At 34.1% G+C, this 16,510-nt stretch overlaps 1 protein-coding gene across 4 annotated transcripts in view; it reads left to right on the top strand.

Annotated features, from left to right (window-relative positions):
- METTL15 (methyltransferase 15, mitochondrial 12S rRNA N4-cytidine) overlaps positions 1-16,011 on the top strand; it is a 195,938-nt gene extending 179,927 nt beyond the window's left edge. For all 4 annotated transcript variants that reach the window (XM_045893987.3, XM_064576725.1, XM_064576726.1 and 1 more), the window contains one exon: positions 10,508-16,011. In XM_045893987.3, the coding sequence (XP_045749943.1) occupies positions 10,508-10,953 (446 nt within the window). In that variant the 3' untranslated portion in view covers positions 10,954-16,011. The remainder of the gene's footprint in view (positions 1-10,507) is intronic.
- Positions 16,012-16,510: the final 499 nt, after the last annotated feature.

Genomic DNA, 16,510 nt, shown 5'->3' with positions numbered 1-16,510 from the left:
TAATCTTGGTGTGGGGAGAGCTTTCCTAAACTTGATAAAATCTAAAAGATATGAAAAAAATCTATATACTCTTTTAATTTCTGTATGGCAGAAAAACTCCACAAAGTAAAAAGACAGTCACAATCTCTGAAAAATATTTGTGACTATATATGAGAGAAATGGTTAATATCCTTATTTTATGAATAGCTCTTCTAAATCAATGAAGAAAAAACAACATCAGATTAAGAACATGAACAAAGGGTTTGCTCAGTCAATTCATGGCTGAAATCAAATGGCCATTAGATTTGAAAGGATTCCCCATTCTACTAATTGCCAAAGAAATGCAGATAAATAACTGTAAACTATGATTTGTTCACTTTATTAGGCTAGTTAAGGTTAAAAAGAGTGCTAGTTCTAGTACTAGTGTAGACGTGGGGAGATGGGCTCTCTCATGTACTATTGAGGGAAATAAATTGGTACAATCTATTGATTGTAACCATAACTGGCTCGATCCCAGGACCCTGAGATCATGACCTGAGCCAAAGGCAGACACTTAACTGACCGAGCCACCCACACGCTCTAATTCTGTGATGTTTAAGAGGAGACCTGAATTAAGTAGGGAATAAGCCATCCAGCTATATGAAGGCAGATTTTCTAGGTACAGGTCAAAGAACCTAGGCAGGACCATGCCATGGTTCAGTTAAGGTACAGAGCTCAAGGTCAGGAAGGTGAGGTCAGAGAAATGGGGGTGGTAGGAAGCAATGGTTGCATATGATATAGAGACATTTGGCCAAGGTAAGAACTTCAGTTTCTATCTCATGTGATAGGAAGACCCTAGAGGTGCTGAGCAGTGTAATCACATGATCTAATTTTCATATGAAAAAGATTGGTCTGATGGCTGTGTGGAAAAGGTGATGATGGCTTGGATTAGGGTGATAGTAGTAGAATTGGTGAGAAATGGTGGGGTTCTCAATACAATTCAGATATATGTATGTAACTATACATTTTTTAAAGTGTACTTAGTGTACTTAACTTGAAAACATCTTGCTATTAAATGTATGTTAGCCTTTAATTCCTTTTTATAGTCAGTTTACTGACATAATTTTGCTATTATAAAGTGTTAGAAGGATAAAAAACCTCAAAACATAAAAAAAATATTAGGAGGAAAACAGTTCTGCTATTTTGAAGAATTGCGAAAACTTGTGGTTTAAGATTTTATAGGTGTTAAGTGAAATAAAAGCTTACAGAAAATTGCAACAATATTGTGCACTAATCTTTGTGGAAAAAAACTTGAGCTGAAAACACTGAAGGTCTTGATGACCATTACATTCTCATGTCTTACACTCTGGTTTCTCTTCAGATCGCATAAATCTTTTGCCTTTTACATTCTCATGTCTTATTTTATTCTGTAAAAGAAATATGCAAAACGTTCACCTTGCACATTGGCTCATTTCAGTTAATAAGGGCTTGCAAGTTTGCATTTCTGGAGGTTAAAGTTAATTGCAGGTGTTATGTTGCATGTGCAAATAGTTGATTCATTAAATTTCCAGCAAGTATCAAATATCATTAAATACAAGGAAATAGTTATATTGAGATAATGAAATTGCTAGCAAATTTTAGAGTTCATTTGCCCCATTAAATTCATAATTCTGTATCCACATTCACATTTGGCCAAAAAGTAGGACATTTTATGACATTATTTGAAAATTCAGTTCATGATGTTTTCTGTGACTAAAAAGATGCTCTTCATTTAGCCATTCTTTGATGTGACTGAGTATTATATTCTTCATATAGCCATCTAATGATGTGAATGAAACTGTAATAATGATCCTGGGTTTTCATTCACTTATCCATTTATTTTTTTCCATTCATTATCTATTTATTATCTTTTCAACAAACATTTACTAAGTGTTTACTATAGTAGTTCTTAATCTTGGCTGCAATCAGAATCCTCTGTGAAGCTTTTTAAAAATAGTGATTACTGTGTAATAAACCCCTGAAACTGATTCCATAGGTCTGGACTGGGGCCAGGCATCTTTATTTTTTCAAAGGCTCCACAGGTGACTGATGTGCAGTCAAGGCTGAGAATCACAAGCTTCTCTGTTAAGTATGAGGGATATGAAGAGTGAACATGAAGTAGCTCCTATTCACAAGTCAAGGTACTGAGACAGACAAGTAAACTAGTAATTGCAATAGAGTGTGACAAGTGCACACCTCTTCCCACTTAGAACTCATATACCTTGGCCTAGTCCATTGGTAGACTAGAAAACACAAAAAGGAGATTTTTCTCTAAGCACCAAATCAAATGAATCTGTATTTTCTGTCTTACCTACTATGCCTTAATCAAATGAATTAGCCATACAAGATCTGTGACTAAAATCAGGAAATAGAATAACAGAGAGGACCAGTTTCTGTCTCTGATAACAGAATATAGGATATGATAAAGAAGTGGAAGAAGAGAGAAGGGTTGCAAAACAGTAAGCTCCTCAAGGGCAAGGACCAGGTCTCATTAATATTTTTCTTCCTTTGGCCTAATTTAGAGTCTAGCAGATATTCCCACATGGTCTCTACTTACCTAGGAGAACTCTGTTCCTTGCTCTCTGACCAGTGACTTACACAAGCAAACCCATTTTTGCTATCTTACAGGCACATGACATTTACTGATTGTCTTTAAAGTTTCTAATTCAGACAAAAACACCTTGCTTCCTTAATACCCCGATGATGGGTATTAATACCCATATTGCATGGAGCACTGGGTGTTATACGCAAACAATGAATCATGGAACACTACATCAAAAACTAATGATGTTACTGTATGGTGACTAACATAACATAATAAAACAAAATTTAAAAAAAACCACCTTGCTTAATCCTGGATAGTAGGATTGTCTTTTCTTGTCTTTTTGTCTATCTGTACCATTGCCAGTTGATGTTTTGTTTTTACTATTTTAATTTCCATTACCATATGCTGTTTAAATTCTTTTTTTTTCTTTTTAATTTCATTTTGTAAAATCTGTATTGTCAATCTTTCTTCCTATAAATTACAGAAACAGAAGTGCAAGTTTATAAAGGAAGGGTATCCCTGGAAATTGAACTTATCTAAAATAAGGCAGTATGTGTACTTTTGGTCCCCAGAGCAGCACCAAAAAGCTCCACAAAACATATTGCCCATCACAGTCCTTTATCGTCTTCTGGTCCATGAAGATGTGACTTGCAGAGTTGATAGGACCATACCTGGAAATCCTACCCAGGAAACCCATTGCACATAGTTCAGATTAGGATTCCCTAAACAAAAATTTTAAAAAGCCCCAGAAGAAAAGCTTTTCATGATTTGGAGTTATCCTATTATCTTTAAGACCATTCCTAAATAAAATGGAAGCTCTTATTTCCTTTTCCATTATATGACATTGGCAAGGCCTACTTAGACCTTATAAGAAAAAATTGTCTGATCACAGTGGTGTTAATTTTTCAGCTGCAAATTCATATTCAGTGTGGATATATTTAAAGTGAATATTAATTATATAAACATGAAGTTGCATAATATAAAATATGAATAAATCTCACTTTATGTGAAATACTTTGAAATAAAAACAGATCCCTTCAATTAAAAGAACTAGTCAGGAATCTCACAGTTTCACAGCTAGCTGGCTGAATGAATTATAAACTATAGTTCTGCCACAGGAAGGTGCCATTTTAGCTGGTAAAGAGAAATGCCTACCATACTTTGTTATGTCAAATGAACCAGTGCTATTATTTATATTAGAATTTATATGGTGATTTCAGATATTATTTTGTTATTTTAACATTTTCTATTTTCATTATTTTTAAAATTTAATTTAATTTTATTATGTTATGTTAGTCACCATACAATACATAGTTTTTGGTTTTTTTTTAAGATTTTATTTATTTATTTGACAGAGAGAGAGATAGCGAGAGCAGGAACACAAGCAGGGGGAGTGGGAGAGGGAGAAGCAGGCTTCCTGCCGAGCAGGGAGCCTGAAGTGGGACTCGATCCCAGGACCCTGGGATCATGACCTGAGCCAAAGGCAGACACTTCACGACTGAGCCACCCAGGCTCCCCACATCATTAGTTTTTAATGTAGTGATCCATGAGTCATTGTTTTCATATAACACCCAGTGCTCCATGAAGTACATGCCCTCCTTAATACCCATCACTGGGCTACCACTTCCCCCCACCCCCTTCCCCTCTAAAAACCTCAGTTTGTTTCTCGGAGTCTGTAGTCTTTCATGGTTCATCTCCCACTCCGATTTCCCCCCCTTCATTTTTCCCTTCCTTCTCCTAATGTCCTCCATGCTGTTCCTTATGTTCCACAAATAAGTGAAACCCTATGATATTTGACTTTCTCTGCTTGATTTATTTCACTTAGCGTAATCTCCTCCAGTCCCATCCAATGTGTTGATGTAAAAGTTGGGTATTTATCCTTTCTGATGGCTGAGTAATATTCCTTTGTATATATGGACCACATCTTCTTTATCCATTCCTCTGTTGAAGGGCGTCTCTGCTCTTTTCCACAGTTTGGCTATTGCAGACATTGCTGCTATGAACATTGAGGTGCATATGGCCCTTCTTTTCACTACATCTGTGTCTTTGGGGTAAATACCCAGGAGTGCAATTGCTGGGTCATAAGGTAGCTCTATTTTTAATTTTTTGAGGAACCTCCACACTGTTTTCCAAAGTGGCTGTACCAACTTGCATTCCCACCAACAGTGTAAGAGGGTTCCCCTTTCTCCACAGCCTCTCCAAAATTGGTTGTTTCTTGCCTTTAAATTTTTGCCATTCTAACTGGTATAAGGTGGTATCTCAGTGTGGTTTTTATTTGAATTTCCCTGATGGCTAATGATGATGAACATTTTTTCATGTGTCTGTTAGCCATTTGTATGTCTTCTTTTGAGAAGTGTCTGTTCATGTCTTCTCCCCATTTTTTTGACTTGATTATTTGTTTTTTGGGTGTTGAGCTTGAGAAGTTCTTTATAGATCTTGGAAATCAGCGCTTTGTCTGTAGTGTCATTTGTAAGTATCTTCTCCCATTCTGTGGGTTGCCTCTTTGTTTTGTTGACTGTTTCCTTTGCAGTGCAGAAGCTTTTTATCTTGATGAGGTCCCCAAAAGACCCCAGATAGCCAAGGAAATGTTGGAAAAGAAAAACAAAGCTGAGGGCATCACGTTGCCTGATTTCAAGCTTTATTACAAAGCTGTGATCACCAAGACAGCATGGTACTGGCACAAAAACAGACCTATAGACCAATGGAACAGAATAGAGAGCCCAGATATGGACCCTCAACTCTATGGTCAAATAATCTTTGACAAAACAGGAAAAAATATACAATGGAAAAAAGACAGTCTCTTCAATAAATGGTGCTGGGAAAATTGGACAGCTATATACAGAAGAATGAAACTCGACCATTCTCTAACACCATACACAAAGATAAACTCAAAATGGATGAAAGACCTCAATGTGAGACAGGAATCCATCAAGAGGAGAACATAGGCAGTAATCTCTTCAACATCGGCTACAGCAACCTCTTTCAAGATATATCTCCAAATGCTAGTGAAGCAAAAGCAAAAATGAACTTTTGGGACTTCATGAAGATATTTTCATTATTTTTTGAAAATATATTCATTGACAATATCAAGCAAATATTATTAAACTCTCTGCTTTTCTGTTATTTCATCAAATTGTTTAACATAAAGTCAGGTATGGCTAATTCAGTGCTGTTAATAACCACATCCTCAAATGTATATCTCTGAAATGTGATAAAATGTCAAGAATGCTAAGCAATTACCATGTTGAGCCATCCATTTAATATCTAAAATATTAGAGATAATGTTATGAAACAAAATTTTAAAGCATTAAAGCAGAAACATGCTACATTATTTGATGCTTCTTGTGTTCCATGGATGTTTATGTCCTATTTTACATCAAAATACATGTAAATTGAAATTTATTTTATAATATATTTTTTTTGAGAAAATTAGTGTTGAATTATACAAGGTTTAAATTATGCAAGTCTTTAGGAATACACCCTTCCTGAAGCATCCTCTAAATCCAAGCTCTAAAACATGAAGAGTTGTATATTTGTTCAGATTTTAGAATATTTTAAAATACATTTCCCAGTGACCAAAACTCTTTCTGTGGAACATGGAGCGATTGAATAACAAATAGAAAAAAAGTTGACCTCCCTCTTCAGCTTTGACTTTGATATTTTGTTTCTGAGAGACCTGCTTGTTAGAAGATAAATTCCCTAACGTCTAAACTAGCCTTTCAACAGAGTAGTTTTTGTGGATGAAAGAGTGAACCCATACCATGGATTTGGTTAACTTTAGACAGCCAGGTTCTCAGCTCCCTGGTACGAGTATGGTATTATTTCTTTCTTTCTCTGATTGTTTCCCAGAAGATTAATCAAGTGTGTCTTAATGTACTACTGGACCTACAGGTTACTAAAATGTGAACTAAGGCACCAGCCTTGTATAATTTACTTTGCTGTAAGAAGCATGCCAATGAGACTTAAGTGCCAGGATTGCAGCCATACTTCCCGATCTTCATCCATAGAGAATCTGGACCACAAGGATTACATTTCTATGGGATAATATTCTCTAGGAACAAAAATTTTAAGACATGAGTAATCAAGTAAAAAAATTAAATAGAAAATTCCTTTATAAGTTCATTGAACATTATACTTTAATATATTTGTATGACAATGGAGTAAGTTTAAGGAAAATTATTGATTTATTTAAAAATCAACATTTTTTGTTTATCCTATTCTTGAAAACTAAATGGAGCTTGTCTCTTTTGATGTGCATATTTTAAAATGTAAATAGTATCATACATGCATCATTTTGTAATTTTCTTCTTTGACATATTGTAGATACATTAATCCCTTACCAGATACATGATTTGCAATTTTTTCTCCATTCTTTCGGTTGTCTTTTCGCTTTCTTGATGGTGTCTTTTGAGTAACAAAATTAATTTTGATGATGTACAATTTTCTTTTGTTGCTTGTGATTTGGGTGTCCTATCTAAGAATTTTTTTTGCCAAATTCAAAGTCATTAATGTTTATCCCTGTGTTTTCTTTCTAAGACAAAATTCTAAGAATTTTATAGTTTTTGCTCTTACATTTATGTCTTTGATCCATTTTGAGTTAATTTTTCTATGTGATTTAATGGTCCAACTCCATTTTTTAGTATATGACTATCTATCTAGTAGTCCTAACATTATTTGTTCAATTAACCATTCTTTCCGTATTGCATGACTTTGACATTCTTGTCAAAAATCTGTTGCTCATAGGGCTTATTTCTGAGCTTTCAATTATATTCCATTGATCTCTATGTCCATTGTTGTACCAGCACCACACTGTCTCAATTACAATTGCTTTTTAGGAAGTTTTGAAATCCCTAAGTGTGAGTCCTCCTTCTTCATTCTCTTCCCTTCACCCCCCCCGTGCCCCCCTCCCCAGATCATTTTGGCTGTTCTGGGTCTCTTACAATTCCATATGAATTTTAGAATTAGCATGTCAATTTGTATTAAAAAAGTCAGCTGGGATCTGATAGAGATTGCATTGAATCTTAAACTAATTTGGAGGAGTATTGCCATCTTAAACAATTTTTTTTTAATATTTGTAGCTTCCATAACATAAGGTTTACCTTTCTTTTGTTAACTTTATTCCTAAATATCTGATTCCTTTTGATGCCACTGTGAATGGAATTTTTTTGATTTTTTTTTGGATTGTTAATTATTAAGGATAGAAACACAGCTGATTTTTGCATGTTAATTTCATATAGTACAGCTTTGCTGAATCCATTTGTTAGTTCTCATAGGGTTTGTGTATATGTAATCTTTAGTGTTTTCTACATATAAGATCCTGTCCTCTGTAAAGAGAGATAATTTTACTTCCTTTCCAGTTTTGATGCCTTTTAGTTCTTTTTCTTGTCTGATTGCTCTGACTAGAACTTTTAGTACTGCGTTGAATAGAAGTGGTGAAGATGGGTATTCTTGTTTTGTTCATGATCTTCAAGGAGAAGCTTTTAGTCTTTCATCATTAAGTATAATATTAGCTTTGGGTTCTCATATATGGGCTTCATTATGCTGAGGTACTTTCCTTCTATTCCTAGTTCTTGAGTATTTTTATCATGAAAGGGTGTTGAATTTTTTCAAATGCTTTTTCTGCATCATTTGACATAATCATGTGGGGTTTTTTCCTTCATTCTGTCAATGTGACATATTAGATTGATCAATTTTCATTTGTTGAACCATGACCATCCCACTTGGTCATGGCATATAATCCTTTTAATATGCTGCTAAATTCAGTTTGCTAGTATTTTGTTGAGTATTTTAATGTTTAGATTCATAAGAGATATTGATCTGTAATTTTCTTGTGATGCCTTTGGTTTTAGTTTCATAGTAATACTGGGCTCATAAAGCAATTTGAGAAGTGTTCTCTTTTCTTCAATTTTTTGGAAGCATTTGTGAAGTAATGTTTTTAATTATTAGAATGTTTGGCAGAATTCAGCAGTGAGGCCGTCTGGGCCTGGACTTTTCTTTGTGGGTTGCTTTTGATTACTGATTTAATCCTTTCACTTGTAATAGTTCTATTCAGATTATCTATTTCTTCCTGGGTCAGTTTCAGTAGTTTGCTTCTTTCTAGGATTTAGCAGTTCTAGTGGATGTGTAGTGATATTTCATTGTGGTTTTAACTGGCATTTTTATGACTAATGATGATGAACATCTTTACATATGTTTATTGATTATATATCTTTTGTAAAGTGTTTGTTCAAATTTTTGAACATAGGTGGTTTGGCTTCTTATTAAGTTGTGAGATTTCCTTACATATTCTGGATAAGAGTTTTGTCAGATATATATTTTAGGTTTAGTGTTTACTCTTACGTCTGTGATCCATTTTATATTAATTTTTGTGTACAGTGTGCAGTAAGAGTTGAAGTTCATCTTCTTTTATGATAATCAACTTTCATTGAAAATCTGTTCTTTCTCCATTGAACTAACTTAACAACTTGGTCAAAAATCAGTTGCTTTTATAAATGTGTGTCTTTTTCGGAGATGTCCAAATTTTGATAATTATGTTATTTGGTGCATTTGCATTTACAGTTGTATTTTCCTGCTGTATTGATCTTTTTCTCAATAAGAAATGTTTCTCTTTGGGTCTAGGAGTTCTCCCTTTTTAAAGGTTTGTTTTTTCTAATATTAATACGATCTCTCTTTTTTATGCTTCTGTCTTTATGGCATATCTTTTCACAGCCTTTTACTTACTTTTACTTTTATTTGCATTTTTATATTTAAAGTACATTTCTATACATTTCTGTAGACAATGTATAGTTAGGTCCTGCTATTCTTCAGTCAGATAATCTCATTTATATTGGGGTATTTAATACATTTATATTTAATGTAATTATTGATATATTTGATTTTATTGTCTGCCATTTTACTATTTGTCTTCTCTTTGTCTAATTTCTGTTTTCTTGTTCTGTTCTGCTGTCTTTTATGTTAAGCAATATTTTTTGTGTACTATTTTTATTCTCTGAGTTTATTAGCTTTATTTCTTTGCATTACTTTTATTGATTGCTCTAGGGACCACAATATGCAACTTTAACTTCCAGTACAACATATGAATCTTGCAAAAATATAGCTCCATTTACCCACTCTAATCCTTTGCACAAATCAATACCTATATTATAATGTATATAAATGTAAAAAATATTGTTATAATTTCACTTAAAGAGTCCTGTCTTTTGAAGAAATTAAGAGAACCCATATGTAGAAAGATATATGGATATCTCATAGATGTATCTATAATCTCTTTTTCTGTATATGCAAGTTATCATCTGGTGTCATTTTATTTCAGCATGAAGTGTTTCCTTTAGCATTCCTTGAATGCAGACATATTAGCAATGAATTCTCTCATTTTTTATTTATTTGAAAATGTCTTTGAACCTTTAATTCTGAAGAATAGTTTTAGATAGCCTTCTTGGAAGACAGATTTTTTCCCTCAACAATTTGAATGTTATTCCAGTATTGTATAGCTTCCATTGTCCTCATGAGAAAATAACTGTTAATCATATTTTTGTTCTCCTTTATGTATTTCTTTATTATAGTCAAGATTTTTCTGATTATCTTTAGCTTGTCGTAGTTTGATTATGATGCACCTAAATGCAGTTTTCTCTTCTTTATTCTATTTGTAGTTCACTGAGCTTCTTGTATCAGTGACTTAATATTTTTCACCCAAGTTGGGAAGTTTTTTAATCACTAATATTTGTCTGCCTCTTTCTCTACTTGTTTGACTCCAGTTACTGTTACGAGTTATGAAAGCTGTTTCTGACACAATAGTTTAAATCTTGATTGGATGCTTGGAAATAAAATGGAAGAATGAATGAAATGCCACAATTTTCTAATGAAACGTAGTTCCTTAAATATATACACACACAGCGCAGTAAATTACGGTAGAAAATATTAATTTTTCCTGTCCTCTTTTCCTGTTTTTACAAAATCTATTCGTAGGTGCATTTCCTCCATCTGCTGTTTTTGCACGGAAAGACTTGCTACAACGATCTACCCATATTGCTACCAAGACTTTCCAAGCTTTTCGAATATTTGTGAACAATGAACTCAATGAACTTTACACAGGACTGAAGACAGCTCAGAAGTTTCTGAGACCTGGTGGCCGCCTTGTTACCCTCTCCTTCCATTCATTAGAGGATCGCATTGTCAAACGATTCCTGCTTGGGATAAGCATGACAGAAAGGTTTAACCTAAGTGCTAGACAGAAAGTGAAACAAGGATCGCAACTGGGTTCAGGTCATGAAAACAAGGAAGGAGGCTCTATAGGCAGGGCCCCTTTAATGTGGGAACTGATACACAAAAAAGTACTTACTCCAGAAGATCAGGATGTACAGGATAACCCCAGAGCACGCTCAGCCAAGCTTAGAGCAGCCATCAAATTATGAGAAAGAAAGTTTTCATCATTTGATCCTTCAAGTTTTCCTTTCACAGTTTGTCTTTTTTTTTCATGTGATATTACTTGATCAATTTAATATAAGAAAGTATGAGATATATCTATCTAAAGAGATGTACTATATATGTGTGGAAATTGAGGGTATTTACCATTTTTTTCCTCAGAAAGAAAATGTCAGAAATATTAGCATGACACAGAAAGTTCAAGGAGCAGCAGCATCTCAAAACTGGGAAAAATGTGTTTATCTGAGCATTATATTTAACTTCTGAAATGCAGTCCTTTCTCTAATCAGGAAATCTTTTAAAAAGAAGAAGAGTACTATGTGTATTTATCTAAATATGTAAGCTCAAGCTGTCAAAAGAGAGAGATTATAATTGTATCTGCATGCTCTAAAATCTGAATTTAGATATTCAAATTTGCAACAGCTTTCTGTGGATCAAATAATTAATGATCATGGAAGAAATTTTAATTTCTATTTGGGAATAATTTAGTAGTACTATAGTCTTCTTAAATATAAGTATTATGCAAATTTTAAATTTTCAAGTATTTTTAAAATGCATCATACTGTTAAATGTCACTTTTGAAATTATAGTGTTCATTGTTTCAAAGAGATTTTATAATATGATATATGCCATTTTATCACATTGCAAAGTAAAAATGTAGAATTGCTCTAATAGCTATCATAGAGAATGTTTCATGAAACTTATATTTAATAAGTAAATTATGTTTATTTTAATAATATCCCAGAATGCCTTTGATGCATAATAAAATCTGTCATCATTTGAATCCTGCATTTTTTAATTGAGCTATTCAAAATAATTCAACCAAATCTATTTGAAATAGAAAAGTATATGAAAAAGATATTAAAATGATTGTGCCCCTAATGTTTTTACCTATCCAAAAGTAACTATAATAGTAAAATGTTTATTTAGGAGACATTCGCTTGGTAAAGGATTCTTTAACATATTGAGATTGATTCATGATTCACATACCAACTTTTTATATGTAAATATGCATTTCTAATTTTTTCAGTTATTCAGCAAGTACTAACTAGGCAGAGAAACAAAGGTGAATAAAATACACATACCTTACAGTACTTGTCCTATGGAGTTTAAGTCTAGTGGAGAAGAGTAATGGTAGTTAAATAATCACAAAAATTAATAAAAAATTAACGCAGTGGTAAAAGCTACAAAGAAGCAATACTGGGTACTGCAAGAACATCTAGTAGGGATTTCACTTACTGAAGGAAAACGGGTCTGACCTTGTGATGCTTGAATTATGACTTGAAGGATGAATAAGAGATATAATTAGTCAAAGGGTACATTGGCATGTTGATAAAAGGTACATATAAATGATGGCTTTCTTAAGTGATTATCCCTAAAATCATATTTATACTATTAATATGCTTAGTAAACTATTCAAATATAGGAAAAATTCATCTTCTCAATCATGTTGACAGATGCTGAATTGGTGAGTACAAGTGAATAAAATATCAACATAAGTATTGGCAAAGGATAAGAATGAAATACTCGAATTCACTGTAGATTTACTTTATCTACCTCTGTAATATTTAAGTGCTCAAGCTTGTTTGCCACTTTATAGGTTTTATTCAAATCTGGGCAATTATGCAGTGGAATTAATTTCTAATTGTGCAGAATTAGAAAATATTGTAGGGAGCAGTGTCCTCAAATTAGAAAAAAATGAATGTACCTACCTTGTTCCTCTGAATCTTTCCTGAAAAAATATTTGTTTCTCTTGCATATAAGTCATAATTGTGAATGAGAAAGATTCCCAAAGGTACGTTCCCATCCAAGTATCTGGTTAGAAAATAAGAGATCACACTGTTATATTCAACAATGATTTACCTATTTCATCTGTCATTTTTGGATCCTGTATAGTATGGGGGTTTTTTCTTTAATGTTAAATGGAAAGTGACTGCACCAGGTTGAATAGTATTTCCCCCAAAAAAATTCATGTCCTTCTCAGAAGGACATATGATCACTACAGATGTAGGTAGTTCAGCTGAAGTCATACCGGAGCAAAGCAGGCCCTTAATCCAATATGTGTGGTGACCTTATAAGAAGAGAAGAGAGGGCCGCCTGGGTGGCTCAGTCAGCTAAGCATCTGCCTTCGGCTCAGAACATGATCCTGGAGTCCCAGAATCGGGCCTTGCGTTGGGCTCCCCGCTCAGCAGGGAGTCTGCTTCTCCCTGGCCTTCCTCCCTCTCATGCTCTCTCTCTTTCTCTCTATCTCAAATAAATAAATAAAATCTTTAAAAAAGAAGAAGAGAAGAGAAACAGAGATGCAGGGAAGAATGGCACATGAAGATAAAAGTAGACATTAGAATGATACATCATACAAGCCAGGGGACACCAGGGATTGCTGGCAACCATTAAAAGCTAGGAGAGAAGCATGGAAGAGATTCTCCCTCAGTTTTAAGTAGGAGCCAACAACTTTGCTGACACCTTGATTTCAGACCTTCAGACTCCAGAACCATGACAGAATACATTTCTGTTGTTGAAAGCCACCCAATGTGTGGTAATTTGTTACAGCAGCCCTGGGAATCTAATACCTTGATAGAAAAAAATCTTGACTATGCATGAAAAAAATCCTTTCTTAAATAAACACAAAATCGTTTTAAAATGTTGTAATATAAGGGGCGCCTGGGTGGCTCAGTCGTTAGGCGTCTGCCTTCGGCTCAGGTCATGATCCTAGGGTCCTGGGATCAGCCCCGCATCGGACTCCCTGCTCAACGGGAAGCCTGCTTCTCCCTCTCCCACTCCCCCTGCTTGTATTCCCTCTCTCGCTGTGTCTCTGTCTGTCAAATAAATAAATAAAATTTTCAAAAAAAAAAATGTTTAAAATGTTGTAATGTAAAAATATAGGAATTATTTTCTGTAATTAGGCTGTTTACCACAATCATTCTTGCCTGCTTCTTGGTTTTTACATGAATGAGTTTTAAATGGTTAATGCTGGAAAATGTTTTTGTGAAATCCGAACAATACATACAGAAATAAACACTGATTATTAAAATGAGTGTGTATTTCTTTTCCAATAAAATATAATGAATATAAAACAAGCAATTGTTTTACATTTCTGAATTTCTTTTTTTTTTTTTTTTAAGATTTTATTTATTTATTCGACAGAGAGAGACACAGTGGGAAAGGGAACACAAGCAGGGGGAGTGGGAGAGGGAAAAGCAGGCTTCCCACGGAGCGGGGAGCCCCATGTAGGGCTCGATCCCATGATCCTGGGATCATGACCTGAGCTGAAGGCAGACGCTCAACTACTGAGCCACCCAGGCACCCCCATTTCTGAATTTCTTATCGACTGCTTTCTACCAGCCATTTTAATATAGCATCAATACCATTGTGTAGTACATCAGTTCTTAAGAGGTTTTAGTTCATTGCTTATTAAGAAATAAAATTAAGGGGCGCCTGGGTGGCTCAGTTGGTTAAACGACTGCCTTCGGCTCAGGTCGTGATCCTAGAGTCCCCGGATCGAGTCCCGCATTGGGCTCCCTGCTCGGCAGGGAGTCTGCTTCTCCCTCTGACCCTCCTCCCTCTCATGCTCTCTGTCTCTCATTCTCTCTCTCTCAAATAAATAAATAAAATCTTTAAAAAAAAAAAGAAATAAAATTAAATAACTGCAACAGTTTTTAGTTGATATCTCTATTTTATATTCATTTTGTTTTAAATATTGTATATTACTGTATAATCTTTGGAGTTTCTCGGGTCTTTTGGGATACATGAATTGTATCTATATCTCTTTTCTATTTCATGTAATACATGGTATGTGATTTGTGCTTAAAGTCATTTATATTGTATTATTTATTATGTTGCAACCAATAGTTTATAAGAGAATACAGTATGCTTAAGTAGGTTTTTTGTATATCTTAAAAGTCACTTGCAAGCATTTGAAAATCATATTTTCTTTAGTCTTTGCAGAGTATTACATATCTTCAAAGGTTTATAAAATTCTTTTTTCTGATTTTTGTTTTTAAGTAAGTAGAAATAATGATGAGTCTACACTGCAGATTTCTAAAACAATTTTAATTTCATTTCAAGTCTCTCATTCAAAAAATATGAGAGTTCTTTTTTTTTAAGATTTTATTTGTCATAGAGAGAGCAAGTGCACACGAGCAGGGGAGAGTGGGCAGGCAGAGGGAGAAGCAGGCTCCCTGCTGAGCAAGGAGCCTGTTGCCAAGACTCAATCCCAGAACGCTGGGATCATGACCTGAGCTGATGTCAGACACTTAACAGACTGAGCCACCCAGGCATCCCAAAATATGAAATAGTTAATGGAACATTCAAAATGTACAACAAATAAAAAAATTGTATCCGCACTTTTACTTCGTTAAAAAATATATATGTATATATTAATTACATAGAACGTATTAAAAGCTGTGGGGGGGAGGTTCTGGCTGGCTCAGCTGGAAGGGCATGCAGTTCTTGATCTTGGGGTCATGAGTTCAAGCCCCACGTTCGGTGTAGAGATTACTTATATAAGTAAACTTTTTTTTTTTAGAAGCTGACTAGGAAGAAATCAAAAACACTTCTCACTTCTCTCCTTTTTAATAGTTTTATTTTATACTATATTATCCATTACATGAATAAATTTAATCAATTTAAGGTGATTGACATTTTTTAACTTTTTAAATTGAAGTACAGTTAACATACAATGTTATATTAGTTTCAGGTTTGCAATATAGTGATTCCACAATTCTGTACATTACGCTATGCTCACCATAATAAGTGTAGCTACTACCTGTCACCTTACAAAACTATTATAATATTATGGACTATATTCCCTACACCGTACTTTTTATTCCTGTGACTTACTTATTTTATAACTGTAGCCTGTACCTCTTAATCCCTTTTACCTAACTCACCCATCCTGTTAATCCCCTACCCTCTGGAAATCACTCAGTTTGTTCTCTGTATTTATGATTTTGTTTTTTGATTGGATTTTGTTTTGTTTTGTTCTTGGTTGTTGTTTGGTTTTTTTGTTTTGTTTTTTAGATCCTACATAAAAGTGAAATTATGTGTTATTTGTCTTTGTCTGACTTATTTCACTTAGCATAATACCTCTAGTTCCAGCCATATTGTGACAAGTGGTGAGATTTTATTCTTATGGCTGAGTAATATTCCATTGTATGCATATACCACATCTCCTTTAGCCATTCATCTCTTGATGGACACTTGAGTTGCTTCCATAACTTAGCTACTGTAAATAATGCTGCAATAAACATAGGGATGCATATATCTTTTTGAGTTAGTGTTTTCATTTTGAGGGGGTAAATATACAGTGGTAGAGTTACTGAGTTGTGTGACATTTCTATTTTAATTTTTTGAGGAAACTCCATACTGTTTTTAGACCAATTTACATTCCCACCAATAGTGCATGAGGGTTTCCTTTTCTCCACATCCTAGCCAACACTTGTTATTCCTGGTCTTTTTGATACTAGACATTCTGACAGGTGTAAGGTAGTATCTCGTTGTGATTTTGATTTCCATTTCCCTAATGATTGATGATGTTGAGGATTTTTT

The sequence above is a fragment of the Mirounga angustirostris genome, unplaced genomic scaffold, assembly GCF_029215605.1.
Source record: "Mirounga angustirostris isolate CCGP_5_RB_7025 unplaced genomic scaffold, mMirAng1.0.hap1 SCAF_13, whole genome shotgun sequence".
NCBI classification, from domain to species: domain Eukaryota; kingdom Metazoa; phylum Chordata; class Mammalia; order Carnivora; family Phocidae; genus Mirounga; species Mirounga angustirostris.
This window is presented reverse-complemented; position numbering and strand designations above follow the sequence as displayed.